A 22,509-nucleotide genomic window follows, 5' to 3' on the forward strand; every position below is an offset into this window, starting at 1 on the left:
TAGGGCAGGCCAGTGCTGAGCCCTGGCCGGTGGGAAAGCAGGCAAAGCCACTTTGGGACTGGAGGAAGTGGGCCACCGGAGGGGATGGGTTCAGGCCTACCAGGCAGCCCTGGGGCCACCTCTTCCAGAAAAGCTTCCTCTTCAGCCCAGTGACTGCCATGTCTTAGGGCCTCTCTGCTTCCCTCGTGGCGCTTCCTACTTAGAGCCTTCCTCACTCCACTCCCCCTCTACGGTGTCTGCTAGTCACACAATAGGGAAGACCCACTCTTTTTGGAGATTTCCCCAGGAAATCTCTTCCTGCACCCCCCAGTCTGCCTTCATCTCGCCCCCACCCCCAGTACCCCCCGTCACCTCAAGCTGGGGGTCCTCCATAACTAACCACTGTGTCCCACCCATGTGTGCGACACTGCCCTCAGCCTCCAGAAGCCTCTCAGGAACTACCCCGTCTCCCTGACACACACACACCTGGCCACAGCTTCACTGCCCCCTCCTGGGCAGGTGTGCCTTCACACCTCTAGGCAAGAGACACACGGAGGCACCTGGCAGGACACAAGGAGCCCAGCGAGGCTGCTTCTTCTCTAAGATCAAGACTGATGTTCCGGGCTTCCCTGATGGCGCAGTGGTTGAGAGTCCACCTGCCGATGCAGCGGACACGGGTTCGTGTCCCGGTCCGGGAAGATCCCACATGCCGCGGAGCAGCTGGGCCCGTGAGCCATGGCCGCTGAGCCTACGCGTCCGGAGCCTGTGCTCCGCAACGGGAAAGGCCACAACAGTGAGAGGCCCGCGTACCGCCAAAAAAAAAAAAAAAAAGACTGATGTTCCAGGGCTTCCCTGGTGGTGCAGTGGTTGAGAATCCGCCTGCCAGTGCAGCGGACATGGGTTTGAGCCCTGGTCTGGGAAGATCCCAGGTGCCGCGGAGCAACTAAGCCCTTGCACCACAACTACTGAGCCTGTGCGTCTGGAGCCTGTGCTCTGCAACAAGAGAGGCTGCGACAGTGAGAGGCCCCCGCTCACGCAACTAGAGAAAGCCCTCGCACAGAAACGAAGACCCAACACAGCCAAAAATAATAAATAAATAAATAAATAATTTTTTAAAAATAAAAAAGACTGATGTTCCCACAGCCTGTACAGATCACGGCCATTGCCTGCTGGGTCTGAGCAAGAGGCGCTCAGAGGCTGCGTGGTCCAACCACCATTTTATAGATGAGGAAGCTGAGACTAGAGGAAAGGAACTTATCCACTAGCTCCTAACCCAGTAGATAAAGAGCAAAGACCCTCGTGGGTGCTCCCAAAGTAGCCGTAAACTTCAATTCAGACACCCCGGGGAGCATCTCTAACCACTTCCAGTTTGGCGCTGCACAATTCAAATGGATATTTGCTCAAATAAACTCAAGATTAAAAAAAAAAAAAAGCCCAGGCTACACCCTACCTGCATCAGAAGGCAGAAACCCAGCAAGGGGGCTGCAGGGCAGGATGGCTGGGGTAGGAATCCATTCTTCCTCCTGCTCGCCAGAGGAAGAGGAATCTAGGCACCTTTCCGGACAGCTTCCGCTTAGCCCCAGTTCCATTCTCCATCCTTCTCCACCCCGCCTCCTGCCCCAGGGTGTAGACCACCAACCCGGCTTCTGGGTCCTCCGGCTTCCATGGGGTTTGGCCAGTGGGGAGCCCTGGCAGGAGATCAGGGGAGGGAGGAGAGTCGCCTGGGTCAGCTGCCTCTCTCCACCAAAGCTCCCGACTACCACGGACTACCATCAGGTCTCCTGCGCTCTCGCCTCCCAGCAGCCACGCTCCCCTCCCCTCCTACCAGCCTCAGTGGACCAGCCCCAGCTGCCAGTAGCTCTGGGGTCCTGCCCTCCTCTTCATGGCTCCCCACACCCGCCCACACCTCAAATCATCCTCGTGTAAGTGCCAACTGCTTCCTGCTGGACCCTCACGGATCCACCAGGCGGGATCTTGGCTGCCTGAGAACCAGGCCCCACTCACGGAGCTGGCGGGACCCCCTTTACATATGGATGGGAAGCTGTGACATGCCTGGGGATCACACTGAACCACAGGGGCAGAGTCTGGGCTCGGTCAGGCTCCCGTCTGACCCTACACGCCAAACAGCTCCCCCTAGAAGCCAGCAGCCAACACAAGCTCCAAACACAAAGTTAGTAATAATAACCACATGGTTCCCCGGGGTACGGACCAGTGTTTCTCTACCTTTTATTCATTCCCCCTAAGGAGTCTTTTTCATTTCCTAGTTTCCCCTCAACAAAATTCTAAAACCATAGATATACAGTAAGTATCTTTTTGTCCTATATGTATATCAGGCTTTACACAGAAAAAGAGTGAGACTTTTTCACCTCCCCTTCCTAGAATCAATTTTTTTTGTCCACTTAGGGGCAACACTGCCCGCATTGAGACACATTCAAATATCATCCCCACCTCACAACTTAGACAGCTATGGGGAGCTCCATTTTCCAGATGAATAAACTGAGGTTCTAAGCGGGAAAAGTGACTTCCTCTAAAGTTCCCCCAGGTAAGAAGCAAGAGTATATGCTGAAACTGTTCCCCCCAAACCCACACTTAGAGGGGCTCAGAGAAGGCAGAGGATGCCTGGAGCATGGGGTAGGGGGCGGAATGCCAGGCTGGGACCAGGAGACTCAACTTAACCTTGACTCTGCTGTGTGACTCCAGGCCAGTCCCTTTCCATCCCCGGGCTCATGACTTATCATCAATCCAGCGAGTCAGGAAGTAAGAGCAGTGACTGTCTCTATTCCCCACCACCTAAAAAAAAGGAAATGGAAAAAGAAAACCGCTCTTTATTTCACAAAGGCAAAGAAGACGGAAAGCTGACCCCCTGAGTTCTATCTCTGCCTCTAAAAACACAGCTGCCTTTGGCCTTTGACTTAGTAGCAAGTCTTTTCTAATTTGAGGAAGCAGACACTGGGATGCTTGGGCTCATGCCCCGCACCGAGCTCTAAGCAACACAACCGGTACTAGCAGGACCCCAGAGAAGTTGAGTGAGTTTGCTAACATCTTGCAGGATGAAGGTGGCATCCCCAGGGACAGACCCCAGGAAGGGCGAACCGGCCGACCTCCGAGTCTCCTCCAGACCTCGGAGCACTGGTTCAGGCGTCTTCCCTCGGCTCAGACTCACTGTGTGACCTCCACATGACCTCTCGGGCTTCCAGTCTACAAAATTAGGTCATAGGACCAGCTGATCCTGCATCCCCTTTCCAGCAGGAGGTCAAGAGTCTCTGTTTCACCAGGCAGACCAGGCTGCCTTCCCATTCTTGGAAGCCATAGTCGGAGAAACGCATTTTAACCTTCATGTGTTTGCAAAAAAATAAATAAAATTGGTTTCATTCAAATGCTGCTGGCTTGGTTGCCATGGATACCTCCTAATCATGAAGGATGACTGTTACTTGTTCCCATGGAAACACGGAGGCCTGAGGAACATCCTGTAATTTCAGACAAGACACCAAATTTCAGTTGTCGGGTTGCACCGCCCAGATCTTACTGCTTAAAAAGAGGTCGAGGCGGCAACCTCTGATACTGGCAGCAGGAGAAAAGAAGTCAGTTCTATAGAAAGAGGAGGTGCAAGGCAGGGGTGGATGTGTGTGCTGGACCTCAACAGTGATCAGGAAGATGCAAATTAAAACTACCAGATGTCATTTCACACCTTTCAGGGAGGCAAAAATGAAAAAGAACAATGACCCCAAATGTTGACAGGGATGTGGGAAAGTCTTTCTCCACTGCTGGTGGAAAGAAAAGAATTTGAGAACAATTAGAAAAGAGCTAGTTGAAACTGACACACACACACACACACACACACACACACACACACACACACACACATATACTCTAAGACAGGAAATTCCCCTCCTACATGTCCAGTCTAGAAAAATGCTTCAGACTTGCACATGGAGATCTGCACAGAGACGTCAACTGCAGCACTGTTTGTAGTAGCAAAATGTGGGAAGCAACCTAAATGTCCACCAACAGGGGAATGGATGCCCCAGTGGATGACTCCTTGCGGCAGTCATTCGGTGGAATAGGGTAGGACTCCAGGGGGCAATGTCCACGGACCCCTACAAAGGACCCAGTTCTATAAGATCAGCATGAATCAAACTCAGAAATAAGAGGTTGAGTGAAAAAAGTACATTGCAAAAGGAAACAGAGTGCAATCCACTTAACTTTTTTTTTTTTTAACAAGAATGTTCACAACAGCTTTATTTGTAATAGCCAAAAACTGGAAATAACCAAAACGTCCTTCAGTGGGTGAATGGTTAAACCGTGGTACATCCACAGTGTGTGAGGCAGAATAATGTTCCCTCCAAAGAAGTCTACCCTAATTCCCAGAACCTGTGAAGATATTTTATATGGTAAAAGAAACCCTGCAAATGTGATTAAGGTTAAGGACTTTGAGATGCAAGTGTATCCTGGATTTCCAGGTGGGGATAATCTTAAATGTGCAAGAGGAAAGCAAAAGGATGGCTCTGAGGGATTCGATGATGCAAGAAGAGACAAGGGAGATTCTAAGCATGAGAGGAATGATGGAAGAATGGGGTCACGAGCCAAGAAACGTGGGTGACCTCTATTTAGAAACTGGGAACATCCCTCAGCTGACAGCCAGCAAGAAGATAGGAACCTCAGTCCTACAACCACAGGGAACTGAATTCTGCCAACAAGGAATGGGCAATGAAATGGAGTTTTCCCGAGAGCCTTCAGAAAGCAATGCAGCCTACTAATACTTTGATCTTAGTCCCTCAAGACCCACACCAGACTTCTGACCTACAGAACTGTAAGATGACAAATCTGTGTTGTTAAAGCTAAGTTTTTTTTCTTTTGTTTTCGTTTTAATTTATTTATTTTTGGCTGCATTGAGTCTTTGTTGCTGCGTGCAGGCTTTCTCTAGTTGTGGCGAGCGGGGTCTACTCTTTGTTGTGCTGCACTGGCTTCTCACTGTGGTGGCTTCTCTTTTTGCAGAGCATGGGCTCTAGGCACGCAGGCTTCAGTAACTGTGGCATGCAGGCTCAGTAGTTGTGGTGCACGGGCTTAGTTGCTCCGTGGCATGTGGGATCTTCCCGGTCCAGGGATCGAACCTATGTCCCCTGCATTGACAGGCGGATTTTTAACCGCTGCCCCACCAGGGAAGTCCGAAGCTGCTAAGTTTTAACTTGCTATGGCAGCAATAGGAAACTAATACACATGCCATGGAATACGACTCTGCAAAGAAAAAGGAATGCACTATTGAAATACACAACAACTTGGATGATCTCCAGGGCAACGTGCTTGGTGCAAAAAGCCAATGTCACAAGGTCACATGGTGCATGATCCCTTTTTTTTTTTTTTTTTGTGCTGTACGCGGGCCTCTCACTGTTGTGGCCTCTCCCATTGCGGAGCACAGGCTCCGGACGTGCAGGCTCAGCGGCCATGGCTCACGGGCCCAGCCGCTCCGCAGCATGTGGGATCTTCCCGGACCGGGGCACGAACCTGTGTCCCCTGCATCAGCAGGCGGACTCCCAACCACTGCACCACCAGGGAAGCCCGCATGATCCCATTTATATGGCATTCTCAAAGCGGTAAAGTCATAGAGATGCAAAACCAATTGGTGGTTGCCAGGAGTTAGGGATGGTGGGGGGGCAGGTAGGTGGGTGTAACCATAAAAGGGCAGCACAAGAGGGAGATCTTTATGGTGACAGAATAGTCTTGTGTCTTGATTGCAGTGGTGGTTACACGAATTTACACATGTGCTGAAATGGCACAGAGTTATACACACGCATCGGACCGATGTGCACAAAAGATGAGAGAGGAAGGAGGAAAGCAGACACTGACATCCAGAAGCTGACCTGGCATTCACAGCTCTGCCATGTTATTCTCCTTTTGGACATAAACAACCTCACAGGATACCAACCTCAGACAAGGCTACCATGATAAAATGAGGCAAAACAAGTCCACTTTATCGCTTTGTCTAAGCCACTGACAAAAGCCAGGTCACTGCGCCACCCACAAAATACCAAAAATCTCCCCACCTTGGCGAAAATGAGTGTCTGCTGCTTCTTTACCGAAGACAGCTTTATCCTTGTGCTGCCTCTTCTCCCTGGAGATAAGATTTGAGACACCCCATCACAGAATTGCCCCTGCTTTCTGAGAGCAGCCAATCAAGAGTGAACCCCACTTCCTTAGACGTCCCCCAAATCACCCAACCAAAGCCCAAATCCTAGAGTAGGTTCTCTCTACCACACTCTGAGATGTCCCGTGGCTCCCCACAGTGTGTGTTCTCCATCACTGCAATAAGTAATAAACCCAACTTGTTCAGCTGGAGGTGTGTTCCTGGTGGGTTTTTGGCTGGAGGGCACTGTACTGGTTACATGAGATGTAACTATCAGGGGAAACTGGGTGAAGGATGCACGGAAGCCTCTCTGTACTGGTTTTGCAACTGCCTACATATCTGTAAAAATTTCAGAATGAAAAGTTAATAAATAGCCTATTTGAAATACATGGAATCATATCTGTGTGTAAACAATTGAGATTTTCCATCCCGAGAAACTAACTGCAGAAATGTATTCATATCCAGGGTTCCCTGAGTAGAGAGAATGGCCAGCAATCTAGAGGCAAGAGGCACAGAAATAGAAACACCCCTGCAAAGGCTTGCCATGGGCTCTTTAGAATGAAATGCATTTGCTGTCTACGTGATTAAACTAATATGATGTTTTACTTTCTGCTTGTATGTGTGTGCACTTACATAGAAAAATATCATGAACAGTACTCAAGAACTTGGTATCAGAGATACTCTTTGGAGAATAGGATGGGCTACGGGTGGGACCCGTACCACTTGCTGAATGAAGAATAATTCAGCCTTCCAAAAACTAATAGTAAAATAGAAATAGGCGGTATGATGATTCAGTGCCAAATTGTACCCTCTGAATACGTCTGAATAGGAAAAAGGAAAAGAAGCAAGAGAAAAAACAAAATCAGAAAACAAAACAAATGACATTGAAATCAACAGCAGCCCAAATGACCAGTTAGAGAAAGTGGATCAGAAAAGTCCAAAAATTAGATTTAGAAACAAACTTGTGGGTGAGGGAATGAAGTTCCCCAAGCGTAAAGCTGCCAATGAACTGATGTCCCAACTTCTCCTCCCCCGCTACTGCAGGAGTGGCCGGATGAACTGCCGGAAGAGCCAAAGGTAAGATCACCATGGCAGCAGGTCAAGGAACCTTCAGAGTGTTAGAACTTTTCAGACAGGGCCGTCCAGCTGATGCCACTGTGTATCTGTGTGCGTGTGTGTGCGTGTGTGTGTGTGTGAAGCACAACTGTACTGTTCTTATCTGCTCTTAACAGTTAGCCAAATGAAGAGTGAGTTTGCCAAAACAGTGCACTGATATGTTGGTAGGTCTCCTACACACACTTTTTCCAGTTCAGACTTTGGCCATCCATCTTTGTTTTTTATTTTATTTATTTATTTTTGGCTGCATTGGGTCTTTGGTGCTGCGCGTGGGCTTTCTCTAGTTGCGGCGGACGGGGGCTACTCTTCGTTGCGGTGCACGGACTTCTCATTGCCGTGGCTTCTCTTGTTGCAGAGCACAGGCTCTAGTTGGGCGGGCTTCAGTAGTTGTGGCACGTGGGCTCAGTAGTTGTGGCGTGCAGGCTCAGTAGTTGTGGAGCACGCACTTAGTTGCTCCACGGCATGTGGGATCTTCTCGGACCAGGGCTCGAACCCGTGTCCCCTGCGTCGGCAGGCAGATTCTTTACCACTGCGCCACCAGGGAAGTCCCCCATCCATCTTTGGAAGAAGGAGGAGACATGGTTCTTAGAGGTTATTAAACCTTACCTACCTGTGGTAGGCGGAATAATGGCCCCCAAAGAGCCCATCCTGATCCTAGAACCCATGAATATGTTAACTTCAATGTCAAAAGGGACTTCAAAGACGTGATTAATGATCTCGAGATGGGGAGATTATTTTAGATTACCTGGGAGGGTCCAATGTAATCACAAGAGTCCTTATAAGAGAGAGACAGGAGCATCAGAGAAGACAGGGAAGGCGATGTGGTGATGGAAGCAGAGGTGGGGCCATGGGTCAAGGCAGCTTCTAGAAGCTGCAAGAGGCAAGGAAACTGATTCTCCCCTAGAGTCCCCAGGGAGAATGCAGTCCTGCCGACACCTTGGCTGTAACCCAGAGAAACTGATTTCAGACTTCTGACCCTGAGAACTGTAAGATAAGTCTGTGTGTTCTAAGACACGAAATTTGCAGTAGTTTGTTCCAGTAGCAATAGGAAGCCAATACACCCACTGATCAAGGTTCAACTTATTCTAGTAAAAATGGAGGGGTAGTGACATCACACCATTGGCTGACCCAGGACTGTGGACTCTCAAGGTCCCTTTTCCAAATCGATGGCTGCCTTAAAAGGAGAAAAGCTTCCTTTTGGAAACATAATATTCATGCCCCTACCTAATGTAAACTTCTTTCTTTCTCTACAATGCACTTGTTATCAGTCAACATATGTAAAAGGGTTTGAAAACCACGAAAGTATATGGTACCTTTCTTGGTTATTTTATAATGTAGTTTACAGATGTTTTCACATCTGTACGTAGAGAATATTTCTCTTTGGATAGTCACTCCACACATTTATCCTCAGTACAGATACTAAATACATTATTAAAACTTCTTTAGGGTATATAAGCTCCAACAACAGCACTCCAGAGAGAATCATGATTATCAAACCCTAAATATTCAGGTATAGAACTAAATTCACTCTATTTTTCATTTCATTCAGAAAATATAAATGATTTCTTTTTACCCCAAAATTCCACCTCAGGACTTAGTGTTTGTTCAAAAAGTATATTATTTTTTTTTTTTTGGTGTGAGAGCTGGAATTAGCACTTTATTTTTAAAAATGACAATAGAAAAGTACCTTTAAACAGTTTATAAAAGCATAATAGACTGTGTAGAAGTTGCTCTGTTTTCCTCAGAAACAAGGATACTATTCAATTAGAACAACGTGGCTATACAACAAGTCTTATAGTTTTCCAACAACTTAAAATAGGCATAAAGTTTTAAGTGTGTACATACTGATTTTTTTATATATAACTTTAAAACTCTCTTTACCTTTCTGTATTTGACAGCTTGGAATTCAAATTTTAAATTATCTCTAAATAACAAGGTCCTACTGTATAGCACAGGGAACTAAGTTCAATATCCTGCAATAAACCATAATGGAAAAGAATATGAAAAAGAATAAATATATATGTATAACTGAATCACTCTGCTGTACAGCAGAAACTAACAGAACATTGTAAATCAACTATACTTCAACAAATAAATAAATAATCTCCAAGTTTCTGATTTAATGATTTAATACTAAAGCAAACTGAATTTCAGCTCTTTGTGTAATTTTTAGCTTGAGGAACAGTTGACACATAGATTGTACATTAGGTCCTATAAGGAACATGAAGCTATAATTTGACAAAACAAAAGAGCAGATTGTTTTACGTTCTACAAAAACACCTGTGACTGCCCTAGGAACTTGGAGGGAAAGAAAATTGATGCAAACATGAAGTTCATGCTACCGGCCATGAGTCATAGTGTCCTTTGTCTCTGACCCACGAGTCTCGTGTCTTCTGCCGGCACCGGGGAAACTCTACCAGGCTAGGTTGCTAGTCAGCAAGTAGGGTAGAATCTCCACCTTTCATAGTTATTAACAAAGAGTATCAAAAATACTTAGGAATAAATTTAACAAAACAAGTACAAGGCTAATAACTTTAAAAATATTGCTGAGAGACATTAAAGAAAATCTAAATAAACAGAAAGATACACCACTTTGAAGGATTGGGAAGACTGTCTTGTAAAGATGGCATTTCTCCCCAAACTGATCTATAGATTCAATGCAATTCTAGTCAAAATCCTACAGGCGTTTGAAAGACACTGGCAGGCTCAATTTTACATTTAGATGGCAAAGCAAAGGATCTAAAAGAGCCCACCAATCTGGAGAAAGCAGAAACAGGTTGGGGGATTTATATTACTTGGTTTCAAGACATACTTTATAGTCTTGAAATGTAACTAAAGTAATCAAGATAGCGTGATATTAGCAAAAGGATAGACATATAGATCAATGGAACAGAATAAAGAGTCCAGAAATAGTCCCACATATATGTGGTTGATCGATTTTTCGAAAAGAGTACAAAGATAAATTGGTGGTGGAAAAGATCGTTTTTTCAACAAATTTAGCAGCAGAACAACTGGATATTTGTATGTAATAAAATGGACCACCAGGAAATGCGGAGAAACAGACCTAAGAGAGACAGGGACTGCACGGTATGTGTATATTTACCCTCACGCTGACTCCTAAAGTAGGAAACATCAGCTCCAACTTTAACAGGAAGAAACTGAAGTTCAGAAACATCAACTGAAAGGACCACAACCACTCGGCTAAGAAACCCAGGAGGCAGGATTCGAGCCTGGCGAGCTCTGAATCGAAGGGCTGCCCCAGGATGGGAAGCGCCTCCATGGAGAGATAAGTGAGAGGACAACAGGTCCCAAGTCCCCCGGAAGGCTGAGTGTCCTCCCTGCCCTTGGCCTCTCTCTACATCTCCAGGTGCCATCCCAGCCCCGCTACACGGCAGAAAGGGATAAGGGATGCCTCATTCGACTGCATGTTTTGGTCCCCTGATGTTGGGTGTGGGGAAGGGAGAAGTTTTGAACCTATGGAACTGCGATAACCTGCTATCTCTCAAAAGGAATCAGGATCAGAGCTCAAGTTGTCTTTAAGTTCAGGACATGCTTCAGAGTCAATGGAGGTTGCCCACTGTTTCGGGGGTGGGGTCTGCTGGGAGAGAGGCATGGAAATGACTGTGGAGGGCTGGGGTCCAGGGCACCTCCCCGCCCTGGGAATCCTCAACATAGAGCATTTGGTGGGGGCACAAGAACGCCTCAGAGGGGACGTGGAGGGGTCAGGCTCCTGGTTCTCAGAAGGTGGGAGGGAAGCGCTGAGAAGACGTGCCTCCCAGCTATGTCTCAGGATTCTGGGTAGGGCCTCCCAAAAGGACAGCACTAGTGTTCACCCCTTAGTCCCTGGTTGGCCTCATGAATAACAGTCCAGTGTAAGTGTTGCAAACTTTCAGCATCTATAGACACTGTCACCAGCTCTTCTCTAAGCCCCTCTACTTGAGTCCCTTAACAATTGCCTTTGGGACTTTCCTGGTGGCGCAGTGGTTAAGAATCCGCCTGCCGATGCAGGGGACACGGGTTCGAGCCCTGGTCCGGGAAGATCCCACATGCCATGGAGCAACTAAGCCCGTGCGCCACAGCTACTGAGCCTGCGCTCTATACCCCGCGAGCCACAACTACTGAGCCCGCACGCCTAGAGCCCATGCTCCGCAGCAAAGAGAAGCCACCGCAATGAGAAGCCCGCGCACCGCAACAACGAGCAGCCCCCGCTCGCCGCAACTAGAGAAAGCCCATGCGCAGCAACAAAGACCCAACGCAGCCAAAATTTTTTTTAAATCTTTAAAAAACAAACAATTGCCTTTGACCATCCATACTTCCTATTCCTCATCCTGACATATACCTCACTTTCAAAGAATCCCCAGCCTTCCCAAAAGTCTGGGTTTCCCGGTCACTCCAAGGATTAATTACCTGGCCTGAAGGGTTCTCTAGTCCCTGAGTCCCTTTTTGCTCCTTTGCTTTCTGAGGATTTCTAGGAAATTTAGCCTGAAGTGTGACCTTCTCCATTTTTCCTCCTGAGTTTTCTCCTGTGACTCTGTAGCCCCAGGGCCTATTCCAGGCCCGGCAGAGAGCTGCCATTTATCTGTGCTGCTGGAATTCAGGATATAAGGAGGTCCTAGCGTGGAGACATGCGTTTGCTCTTCTCCACCGTGTGCCATTTCCCTGTACCCACTTTTGAAACCCACAATGCAATACTACACATTTTGAAGCATTTGCAAATGTAGTAAAAGTACACGCGGGCAGGACATGCACCGCCTTCGGGAGGCTGGTTATCCCCGGGGAGAGCGTAGAAGGCTTTAGCTGTATCTCAGGGGTCAGCACGTTTTTTTCATAAAGGGCCAGAGAGCAAATATTCTAGGTTTGTCTCAACTACTGAATCCTGTCAAGGTAACACGTAAACAGCCACAGACAATATGAATAAGTGGGGCTGTGTTCCAAAAACTTAACTTATAGACACGGAAAATTTGAATTTCCCATCATTTTCACGTTATAAAACATTATTCCTCTTTTGATTGTTGTTTCAACCCTTGAAAAATGTAAATGCTATTCTTAGCTCGCAGGTCATACAAAAAACAGGCGGTGGGCTATATGAAAACAGGTGGGATTTGGCCTGTGAGCTGTACTTTGCCGACCCCCTGCTGTACCTGAATCATTTTATTTCTAAGAAAAAGAAAAAGAAAAAATGCAGAAAAGAGAAGCAGTCATGGCAATGTTAACGTTTGCTAAATCTGAGAGGTGAGTACCTGGGTGTCTGTAATGTTATTTTCTACACTTTTTATACTTTCAAATATTTTAGAATTTTCAAAAACTTCAAGAAGGGAAGAAGCCTGGAAATCACCTTCCAGATGCTCCCAGAGCTTATCATTGGGGCTAGAATTAAAGGTTATTTTTTATTTTCTTCTCTTGCATAATGGATATTTATTACTTTATCACTTTTGTAATCCTAGGGGTTGGGGGAGAAGGGGAAAAACACTAACATAAACGTTATATTCTTTAAAAAAAAGAGGCGATGGAGTGATTTGGCCCATAGCTGGTGGTCTCCCCTGGGGACCACCAGTGGCCCAGGAGCCTCTTCCATAACATCCCCATGAAGGGCTGCCCCAGCACCCCTGCTCCCCACTCCTTAAACTGGCCCCTCCCTCTGCAGATGGCTCTCCCTCTGCGGGTGGGACCGGAGGGCTGCACCCCTGGTTTTCTGAAGCCCAAGGTCCTGTCCCAGGAGGGCTCAGAGCCTGCCGCTGATGCCACGGAAGGGCCCTCAGGGACCCAACCTGCTTGCTGCTAACATGTAGCTCTGAACAGCTCCCTAGACACCAGGGGGAACAGTGACCACACAGACAGTTCATGGGAAACCCAGGCTTCCCTCAGACCTCCATAGCCACCCAGCTTCTCCAGCAATGTCCAGTTCTGCCCGCCACCCTCACCCCTCAACCATTTGACCTCCTACAGCCTCTAGTACCTTTCCACCACTTTCCTGAAGCTACTCCCCAAAGGCACCCCCTGCCCAGTCTGGTGCCCCCCTCCCGCCCCTGCAGCATCAAGAGTCAGAGCAGGCCTGTCAGCCATGCCCACAGCTCTGCTGCCCCCTCACCCCAAACCCTCCCCACTTGCCTGGGCCTATCCCATCACCAGCTCCCACCCGTCTCGCTGTGAGGACGACCCCTGACCTCTCTCTCTCCCTGCTCAAACCCACTGCCTCTTGCAACAGGATGGCCAACATAGTCACCTGTGATCACTGATACCCACTCTCTCTGCTTCCCGGACCACATCAGTCTAGCTTTCTGGTTGCTTAAAATCATTTTCCTAAATGGCAGTTCTGGTAAGTACAGTGAGAATGAAACATCCTGAACTCTGCCACTCAGTAGCTGGGTGACGTTGAGGAGGTCAATTAACCAGTCTGAGCCTCAGTTTTCTCATCTGCAAAATGGAGCTGATACGATTATCTGCGAGAATGAGGACTTAATGAAATGATGCAATGATGCATGGATGCAAAGGACTTAGAAAGGCGCCTACACTGTGTTAAGTGCTCAGAAAATGGAAGTCGGTGCTATTATAAGGACTGCTATTTTCAAAATTCTCCCTTTGGTTCCGTGTGGCCTGCCAGGGGGAGTTCCAACCTCGTGGCTCGCCATCCAAGGCCCTGCTTACCCTTCCAGTCACACCATCTGCCAACCCGCTTACGGGACTACCTTCCCCATAAGCCCGGCTCCCTGCGGGTGGGGGCTGACTGTATCCTCCACGGCAGCCCCTGGCACAGGGCTTGCAAACAGTAGGTGGCTCACTAAAGCTCTGCTGCTCTGAACAAGTACAAGTGACACTTGTAGCAGCCTCTGGGGGACGGGAATGCCAAGGAGCCATCTGGATGGCTCCGATCCCCACAAGCATCACATTTTATTTCTAGATCAGCCCTAATAGAGCTGCAATTAACCCCTCAGGCTTTGGATGAACAGATAATGACAATCACCCCGCCTATAATGATACCCTGTTGTTTCACATCTACTTGTTCAAAGTGCTTCTGAGCCCAGAGATGTTTAGTGACTTGCCTGAGGTCACCAGCATTTATGGTGCAGTCAGAAGGACTCCCGCCCTGGCCACACACCTGACCCAAACTCAGTCCCCAGGATACAGGGATAAATGGATAGAAAACCGCTTTTCCAGAAGACTATCCCAGATTGCCAATTTATTGGTTTCCAACCTTTAAACCCAAGTTCTACAGTCCCCAAGCCAAGCAGGACACCAAAAGGAGCCCCATCCCTGGCTGCCTGGCTCCCTCTAGCCCCACTCTCTTCCCCTCCCCTCTGCTCCCTCATCCACCAGAGGCTTTAGGAGGGCGGGCTGAGCCTCACAGCAGCCACATCGTCCTCCCTGTGCTCTGCCTTTTCCATTTCACAGCCGTGTCAACACATCACCCCTAAGGGCCAAGAAAAAAGAAGTAACACAGCCCAGATGCCGACAGTGCTATCCTGTCTGTCGGGGAGAAGAGAGGAGGGAAATAAAAGCTAACAAGACTTCCAAAAGCAAAATCCCCAAACCTCCTCTCGGGTACCTGGCAGCTGTCAAGGTCAACACAGGAACCTGGTGGAGGGGGGGAAACCCATCCCCAATAAAACCCAGGCAGCTGTGGAGTCTGAGAGTCACAGACCAAGCAGGGCTGCATTTCCAAGGGCGTGCTAGGCACCCTCACGGGCTCATCTTTCCTACTAACGTACAGGTGGTCTGTCTAGACTGTGAAACCAAGCCTGTCTTTTCTGAGTACTGAGTCTACTCTTTTTATTTTTTTATTAGTATTATTTGGAGGGCTATTGCGCTTCCCCTCCCTTCCTTATTTATGCAATCAGAGGAAATCACAGCACAGACAGCCACTTCCAAACTCAAGGCCACATGGGCCAATTTCAGATGGATAATTAAATATTGAACAAATGCTGAAATGTCTCTACAGGATCGGGATGGCTAAAAATAACTACCCTGCCACTCCACGCGCGGGCATCTCGGCTGTTCCCTCTCAAATCCCTCCTCCCAGCAACTGTCAAACACAACCTTCCCAGGGAAGGGCGGGTGGGGGGGCGGAGGAGGGCTGGGAACCGATTCCCCAAACACCTACTTAACAGAAAACAAAACTTCAGCTCCCAGCAAGCTCCTAACGTTCCTGACCAGGAAATACTCTCCCTTTCCTGACATTTAACCAAGTGGCCTCGAGAGGAAGGTGCAGGGGAAATATCACAGCCATTGCTTTTCTTTTAAAAATAGTCAAGAGGCTGCGTGTCATTTCGAAGCAAAACACGTAAGTGGCCGGGGATGTGAGCACATTTGTATCAAGTTACACAGGAATTCAACCCCTATTCCCTCCCGCCAAGAAGACCCAGCAAGGAGCCCAGCTGCCTCAGTGTCCCGATCAGGGCTAACGTTAGGAAAAGCAACAAACGAAATCAACACCAAAATAGGATGCAAAGGGCTGTGGATTCCAGACCTGGATCTCTCCTTAACGTCTTTACATACCTCGGGAAAGTGGCCTTGGTTCTCTGGGCTTCAGTTTCTCCAATTGTCAAGGGGAACAGTTAGCTCCCAGGGCCACACAGGTCAATCCCTCCAACCTCCCCCCATCAGCAGCTGAGCAAAGCAGGCTCCGGGCCTGTCCCTGTGCCACCAGGTTTCAGGAAGCACAGAACGCAACGGGGCAGAGAAAGAGCGCCCAGGAATCAGAGCTCCAGACCTGACCCTTGGAAGCGCGCTTCTACGCGTGAGCTTGCGAGTACGGTGGCCTCGGGTTGAACCTTGCCTCTTCCTCCACACCCTGAGCTCAGTTTCCTCACCTGGCAAAGGGAAGTGATGGTAATGACCCCTACCTCCTAGGAGGGTTGGAAAGGTAAAAGGAGATACGAGATAGTCAGGTGAAGCTCTTGACACAGGGCCTGGCACACGGTCAGCTGGGTAAAAGGAAGCGGTTACCTTCCTTGTTATTAAAGGGGACGAGGATGCGCCAGAAACACAAAGACCAAGAAGCTGACATTCCAGCAGATGAACTTGGGCCTCCGGCCTCCCTCAGGGACCTACACAGCTCTGGGAAGTGGGCCTCAAGCTGTCTGCTGGTCTCCAGGGACCTCACAACACGGGATGCTGAACCCTCAGCACAAAGGAACTTGGTGGAAAAACAGGGCTGAGTCTGTAAGACCTGTGACCTGCCCAGGGAAAGGAGGACATGGCTGGTAGGCATGAATGGGAGCAGGATACAAGGGTGGGGGCCGGGGGAGAGCCCGGGCCTGAGGGATGGCCTGAGTCATCCCAGGCAGACAGAGGGCTCAACGAGCAGGATGGACCCTCCCCACCTCAGATGCCAGTGGGGTCATTCCCCTGCCTCCCTCCTGAATTACGGTCAGGATCGTGGAAGCGGATGGCTGTGAACACTCAGTAGAGCTGCTGACTGTGCAAATCAGATAGAAGGAGGAGGTGGCCTTATCAAAGGCAAGGCCTAACCTCAGAAGGATCCGCCTGCCCACGGGATAGCGAGGCGGTGCGTTCACAAGCCCAGGATGTGGAGCAGGGCAGAGCTGGGCTCCACCGTTCCTTAGCTGCGTGACGTTGGACAAGGCTCCCACTCTCTGGGACACAGTTTCCTCACCTCTAAAATGAGAATTATGCCAGTATCCATCTCCAGCATTGTTGTGAGCATTAAATAAGGCAAATACAGAGTTAAGCTCACTGCCAACACTGAGCAGGCATTCGGCAAACAGAAGTCATCTGAACTTTATTACACGTCGTGGGAAGGAGTGAAGGTCCACTACCTGAGTTATGTAAAGGCCTGGAGAAGCTGGAGCCAATCCCCAAAGGAGAGATGGTGTCTCAGCAGGAACAGAGGAGGAAACAAGGCAGAAAAAAGTATATGTACAATTTCAGAGGTCTCAGCCGTGGGCTCTTGGAAGGACATTTAAAGACTGGGGGGACCACAAGGTACAACCAGCCCCCACCCTCAGGGCTGTTCTCAGGCTTGTCCAGCCCCTGGGGCCCCAAGATGCTGCCCAGGGGCCTCTCAGCGGGTCTCCCTGAAGCCAGGGTCCCCATGGAGAGGTCCCAGCGCCCGCCCTTCCCTATGGTGGCACCCAGGCCCCTCCCTAGCCATCGCTCCCAGTCAGGAAGCAGCCATGGCAAATCAGCACCCTCCCCAACCATGTTGCTCTCTTCCTGGGGGCCAGAAGCCCTGGGTTCCATACCCCGCTCTGTGAAGGTGGCCCCTCTGTGCCTCAGTGCCCCCCCCCCCGGACGTCAGGGGTTAGATCACTCAGCTGCCAACTTCGAAGTCCTGGGAGGTGATCCCCACCTCAGGAGGTCAGTCCTAGTCCTCCTGGGCACCTCCTGCCCAGGACATTCCTCAGGGGATGCTGGAGCGCTCCTGGGAGCCCCCTCCTGGGGCCCCTCACACAGACTCCAGCATACCTCGGAAGGAAAGACACCCAGGAGGAGGGGAGTGGGACCACACAGCAGCCACGACACAGGGCCATGCAATGGGGTATGTGTGGGCGTGGAGAAGGAACTGATCATCTAAGGAGAAAACACAGGCCAAGTCTGCAGCGCCCAGGCAGGGCCTGGCATGTGCCTGGACCCCAGGAAAAACTCAGATGAAAACACGAAGAAAAGAATCAAAACCTCCCCTGAGTACAGGGATGGGCATTCCAAGAGGTCTCCCAACATGTGAGGCAGCAGGACAGGATTAGCCCCAATTGACAGATGGGGAAACTGAGGCCCTGGGATGTGCCAGAATCGCATAACCAGCTCATGATCGAGCTGGGACTAGAGTCCGTTTCCCACTAACCACTGCCCGGTACCCCCAAAAGGGCTCTGTGCCCCAGGGCAGCTCAGCAAGCCAGCCTCCCCAACCAACTGGGGGCTTGCCAAGAGCTGGGAGCCTATGCAATTCATCCCCATGTGCCCCTATGCCCAGCACAGAGTAGGTGCTCAAGACGTGTTTGCTAGTTGAATGAATGGGTGGATTTTATCCAGGGCAAGAAGAAAACTTGTATTTCCCCAGCAGCCCTGGGGGTACAAGTAGGTCAGACAGACAGACAAAGCTTTTCTTGACCTTGGTGGGGGCAGGTGGGGAGGTACCCTGGCTGGTGAGGACCCCCTCGAATTCATGGGCCACGCCCAGCCTTCAAGCGAACCCAGGGGCACAAGGCGCGATGCAAAATGGCCAGATGACGCTTGCCATGCAAACGTCACTGTTCCCACCCTGCCTCTGGCCATCGTCAAACATCGTGCCCCCCTCTACCAACAACAGATTCGCTCTGCCCGTTCTTCAGATGGAGAACTCAGGGCGCAGAGAAGGGAAGAGGCTTGCTTACTGCCCTGCTTTGGTCACACCTGGGGGACTGCAGACACTGTCCCTCACTGGCGGCCCCACCAGGGACAGTCTTAGTCTCGAGTCTGCAGCGAGCCCCCTCGTACCACTCCAGAGGGACAGTAGGGGCGGTGGGCAGGGAGCTTCCTCAGAGAGGCGGCAGTCTGGTCACAACCCTCTCCCTGGCTGGGCCAGCTGCGCGTCCCCACCACCAGCCAATTCTTCCCTGCGCTTTCCTGTTTCTGAACAAACACACGCCTGCGTTCTCGGTCATTGTCCTTCCCTGCTTGTGGCAGAGGCCAGAATGGGTGTGGAGCAAGGGCCCAATCAGGGCTGGGATGCTGGGTACCACCACCTCCTTGGGGATCTGATGATGTCACCCTCATGGGACCAAGCCCCACTGCAGATGGGGAGACTGAGGCGTGAGGTCAGAAGGCTCCCCCAGCATGAGTTGCCACCTAGGGGGCGGGGGTGTGCTGCCCTCAGGAGGAGGGGCAGCCCTGGAGGCAGAGTCAGGGATCTGGGAGTTTAGTGGAGGAAGGTCAGTGATGCTCTAGCTGCCACCAACCCGGGTACCTCCACCTCTCACCCTGCCAGGCAGCTCCCAGCCCCCACCCATGACTCCCCATCACTCAAGGGCCTTTATCAGGCCCAAACTACTGCTCCCCGCTATTCCCTTCCACCAACCCAGGCCCTCTGCCACCCCGGGATGAACTCTGCCCACACACCCAAGAGGTTTTCCAACTCCCTGTCTTTGCACAGCTGCTGCTCTGTCCAGAGTAAGGACATCCATAGCTCACACTCAACTGTGGCCCTGGCAGCGCGGGCTTGCACCTTTCCATGCCTTTGCTCTCAGTCTTTAAACAACCCTGCCATCACCACCCCCATTTACCAGACAAGCCCACTGAGGCTTGGAGAGGTAACTGGCCAAAGGATGCCTTTGTGCAGAGCGGGGGCTTGAACTCAGATCTGATTCAACCACTCCCTCTGCCAAAGGAAACTCTACCCATCTGGTGAGCCCAGTCCAAATGTCACCTACTCTGTGAAGCTCTCCCTGATTTCCCCAGATGTAACTTCTGTTCAGGGACAGTCTCCTCCCCCCTCCCTGCAGGCTGGGTGCTCCTTTGAGGCTGGGACTCAAAGCAGTGACTCCTGCACAGGCGAGCCTGGGAGCTGGGGCTCAGGCGATGACCAGACATGTATTGATTGTCTCTGGCCCAGTCAGCTGAGCAGGAGGGGGACTTCGGGTCCTCTCTGTGCCCGCAGGGATGGAGCTGGGCTGAGGTGAAGAGTGAAGGGAAGGTCACACAGGGCATCGAGCAGGGGTGGGGTGAGTACCGGAGGACTCATGGTGACCTGAGCTTAACTGGCCATCTGTACAGCTCCCATATCTCACAATCTGAACCCATTTCCTCACGGAATCTTCCATGTATCAATACTACTAGCCCCCTTTTACAGCTCAAGAAACTGAGACTCAGAAAAGGAAAAGACTTGCCCTAAGTCACAGTGCTTGAGCCCAGATCTCTGATCGCCCAGGCCAAGCCTGGAGGGAGGCAGTAGCCAGAGGCCTTTTCAAGGAAGGCAAGGGGGAGGAGATCATAGGCCTTGGGAGACCCTTAAAGACTGAACTCCCAGCACACACATGTGTGCATTCCCAACCTCAGCTTGAACCCTCCCACGAACAGGGAACTCACTACTCCAGGAACTCACCACTTCCTGAGGAAGCCCTGTACATTGTTGTTCAGCCCTGACTGTGGGAAAAGTCTTCCCCATTCTGGGAGAAGCAAATGAACATATACTGCCTGCCTGCCTCACTTATCCTCATACTGACGAGAAAACTGAGGTTCAGGGGCTACTACAGGGCCCAGGCCACACAACCAGTGCCCGGAGGGGTATCTGACCAGATTCCAAGCACAGATTTGCTCAAACCCCTCTGGGTCAGGCTGGGCACTGGGCCAGCCTTCCAGATTCCGAAGATAACCTGATGGTGTAAACTCAGCCCAGGTGCCCACTAGGTACTCCCAAGCCCCCTCCTCCCTCCCACCCACGGGCGCGTCAGTGGGCCTGAGCCTTTGCCAGGGACTCCAGCCTCCCCAGGGCCCCTTCGAAGCCCTCCTCCTTCCAGGGGGCCTCCCCCCACCTCCTACCCAGCCATGGAAGGAAGTCCCGGCCCCCACCCAGCCCCCTGGATCACACGCCTTTCCAGCTGTGGATCCTGTTACTGGAAAAAGAAAATGCTGCTCGCACCTCCCCCTCCGGGTCCTGCCTCCTGGCCTTGAAAAGAGAAAAACTCATTTCAAAGGAGGTGGCGCCCACCCACTCAGAGACGTCCTGGACAGACGTTACCCGCCACCACTCCGGTGGAGCCAAGGACCCCGGGATAGGACCCCCTGAGGTCCACCCACGTGCCCCTCCACCCAAGAGGCGGGGGAGTCCACTTAAGTCCCAGAGGAGCGAAGAGGGAGTTGGGGGGAGGTAAGCTGAGAGGCCAGGGCAGTGCAGGCAAGGGGAGGAAAGCCAGGTCGCTCAGGATGGTGATGCCCCCGCTGCTGAGTAAACTGAGGCACGGTGGTCAAAAGTGAGAGGGGGAAGAAAGAAGCTGAACTGCGATCTCCCCATTGCCTGCCCTTGGCAAGAGGAGACACCGGAGCCTCAGTTTCCCCACCAGGGTGGAGGCTGAGGAGAAGCTGGGGGAGTGGGAAACAAACAGACACAGTTCCGGGCAACCAGACGGGGAGGCTGAGAGGGTCCGGGGTAAATAGACAGCAGGAGGACCCAGGGTCGCGGGCATCCCGGGGCATCAGGCGGTGATCCGGCGCTAGGGAGCGCCTGGGGTCAGGGGTCAGGGGTCGGGGTGGCGCCTACCCCTGGCGGGCCGGGTCCGGCTGCGGGAGCGGCTCCTCTGTCGCTGCAGCCGAGGCCGCCTCAGCAGCCGGTAGTAGTAGGAGGGCCTCCCGGTGCTCTTCCTGGCGCCGCCCGCGGACATGCTGCCGCCCGCCGGGCACCGGGCCGGGCCTGGGCGCGCTCACACGGGCCCCATCGCCCGCTCCGGCCGGCCCGGCGGGCGTCCTCGCGTTCTCCCGCGTGCCGCTGCGGCCGCCGCCGAGGCCGAGGCTGCCCCACAAAGTCGCGCAAACTCCTCCTCCTCCTCCCGCCCTCCCCGGAGCAGCCGGCCCCGCCGCGGGGGCCGGGGACCGGGAGGCCGGACTGGCACGGGCCCGGAAAGTCAGTGCGGGAGAAATCCCGGCCTGGAGTCGGCCAGGCCAGGCGGGCCGGAGTGCCCGGGACCCCAGGCAGGTCCCCAGGACGGCCACCGCCCTCCCCCCCTCCGCGCCTGAGAGCCCGCGCTCCGGGCGCACGCGGCGTCCCACCCCGCCGGCGGGTATAGACAGTGCACACCCGCGTGTGGGCGCTCCCTGGCACTGGGCAGGGAGCAGGCAAGGCGACCAGGAGGGCACCGTGCTTCCGAACCGGGAACCCTCGATTAGGGTCCGAATGAGGCCGGTGCCGCAGGGCCGGTTTCCGCCCCAAGCTCACTGGGCTGCGTGTGGATCCGCAAACACACCGTCCAGCACGCCCCCCGCCCCGGCAGGTAGAAAGACTTCTCTTTCACGCAGGATACTCGCCTGTGCTTTAAAAATCGTCCCGTTTGATACGCATGTTACTTTTATATATTTACAATTAGGGGGTATATTTCAAGCACAGAAAAAGTAGAGAGAACATAGTGAACACCTATGTATTCCTCAGGTCTTCGCCAAATCAGAACTTTCTGCCCTTTTGATCTAAACCCTCCTCCAAATGAAACACCTCAGATGCTGTGAGGTCTCCCTCCCGCTGGGCATTTACAGCAGTTCTAGCAGGGCTGCGGGCAGGGCAGTACTCTCCCCACTGTAGGGAGAGGAAACCGAGGCTAGAGAAGGGAGGGTGCCAGCTCCCTCTACTGCATCCTGCTGAAAGCTTTCTCCGA

At 51.6% G+C, this 22,509-nt stretch overlaps 1 protein-coding gene across 1 annotated transcript in view; it reads right to left on the bottom strand.

The window, feature by feature from the left end:
* DAB2IP (DAB2 interacting protein) overlaps positions 1-21,611 on the bottom strand; it is a 126,693-nt gene extending 105,082 nt beyond the window's left edge. The window contains exon 1 of the mRNA XM_082842251.1: positions 21,408-21,611. Coding sequence (XP_082698377.1) covers positions 21,408-21,528 — 121 coding nt within the window. The 5' untranslated portion in view covers positions 21,529-21,611. The remainder of the gene's footprint in view (positions 1-21,407) is intronic.
* Positions 21,612-22,509: the final 898 nt, after the last annotated feature.

This window comes from Leucopleurus acutus (assembly GCF_964270905.1).
Source record: "Leucopleurus acutus genome assembly, chromosome: 7".
NCBI lineage: Eukaryota > Metazoa > Chordata > Mammalia > Artiodactyla > Delphinidae > Leucopleurus > Leucopleurus acutus.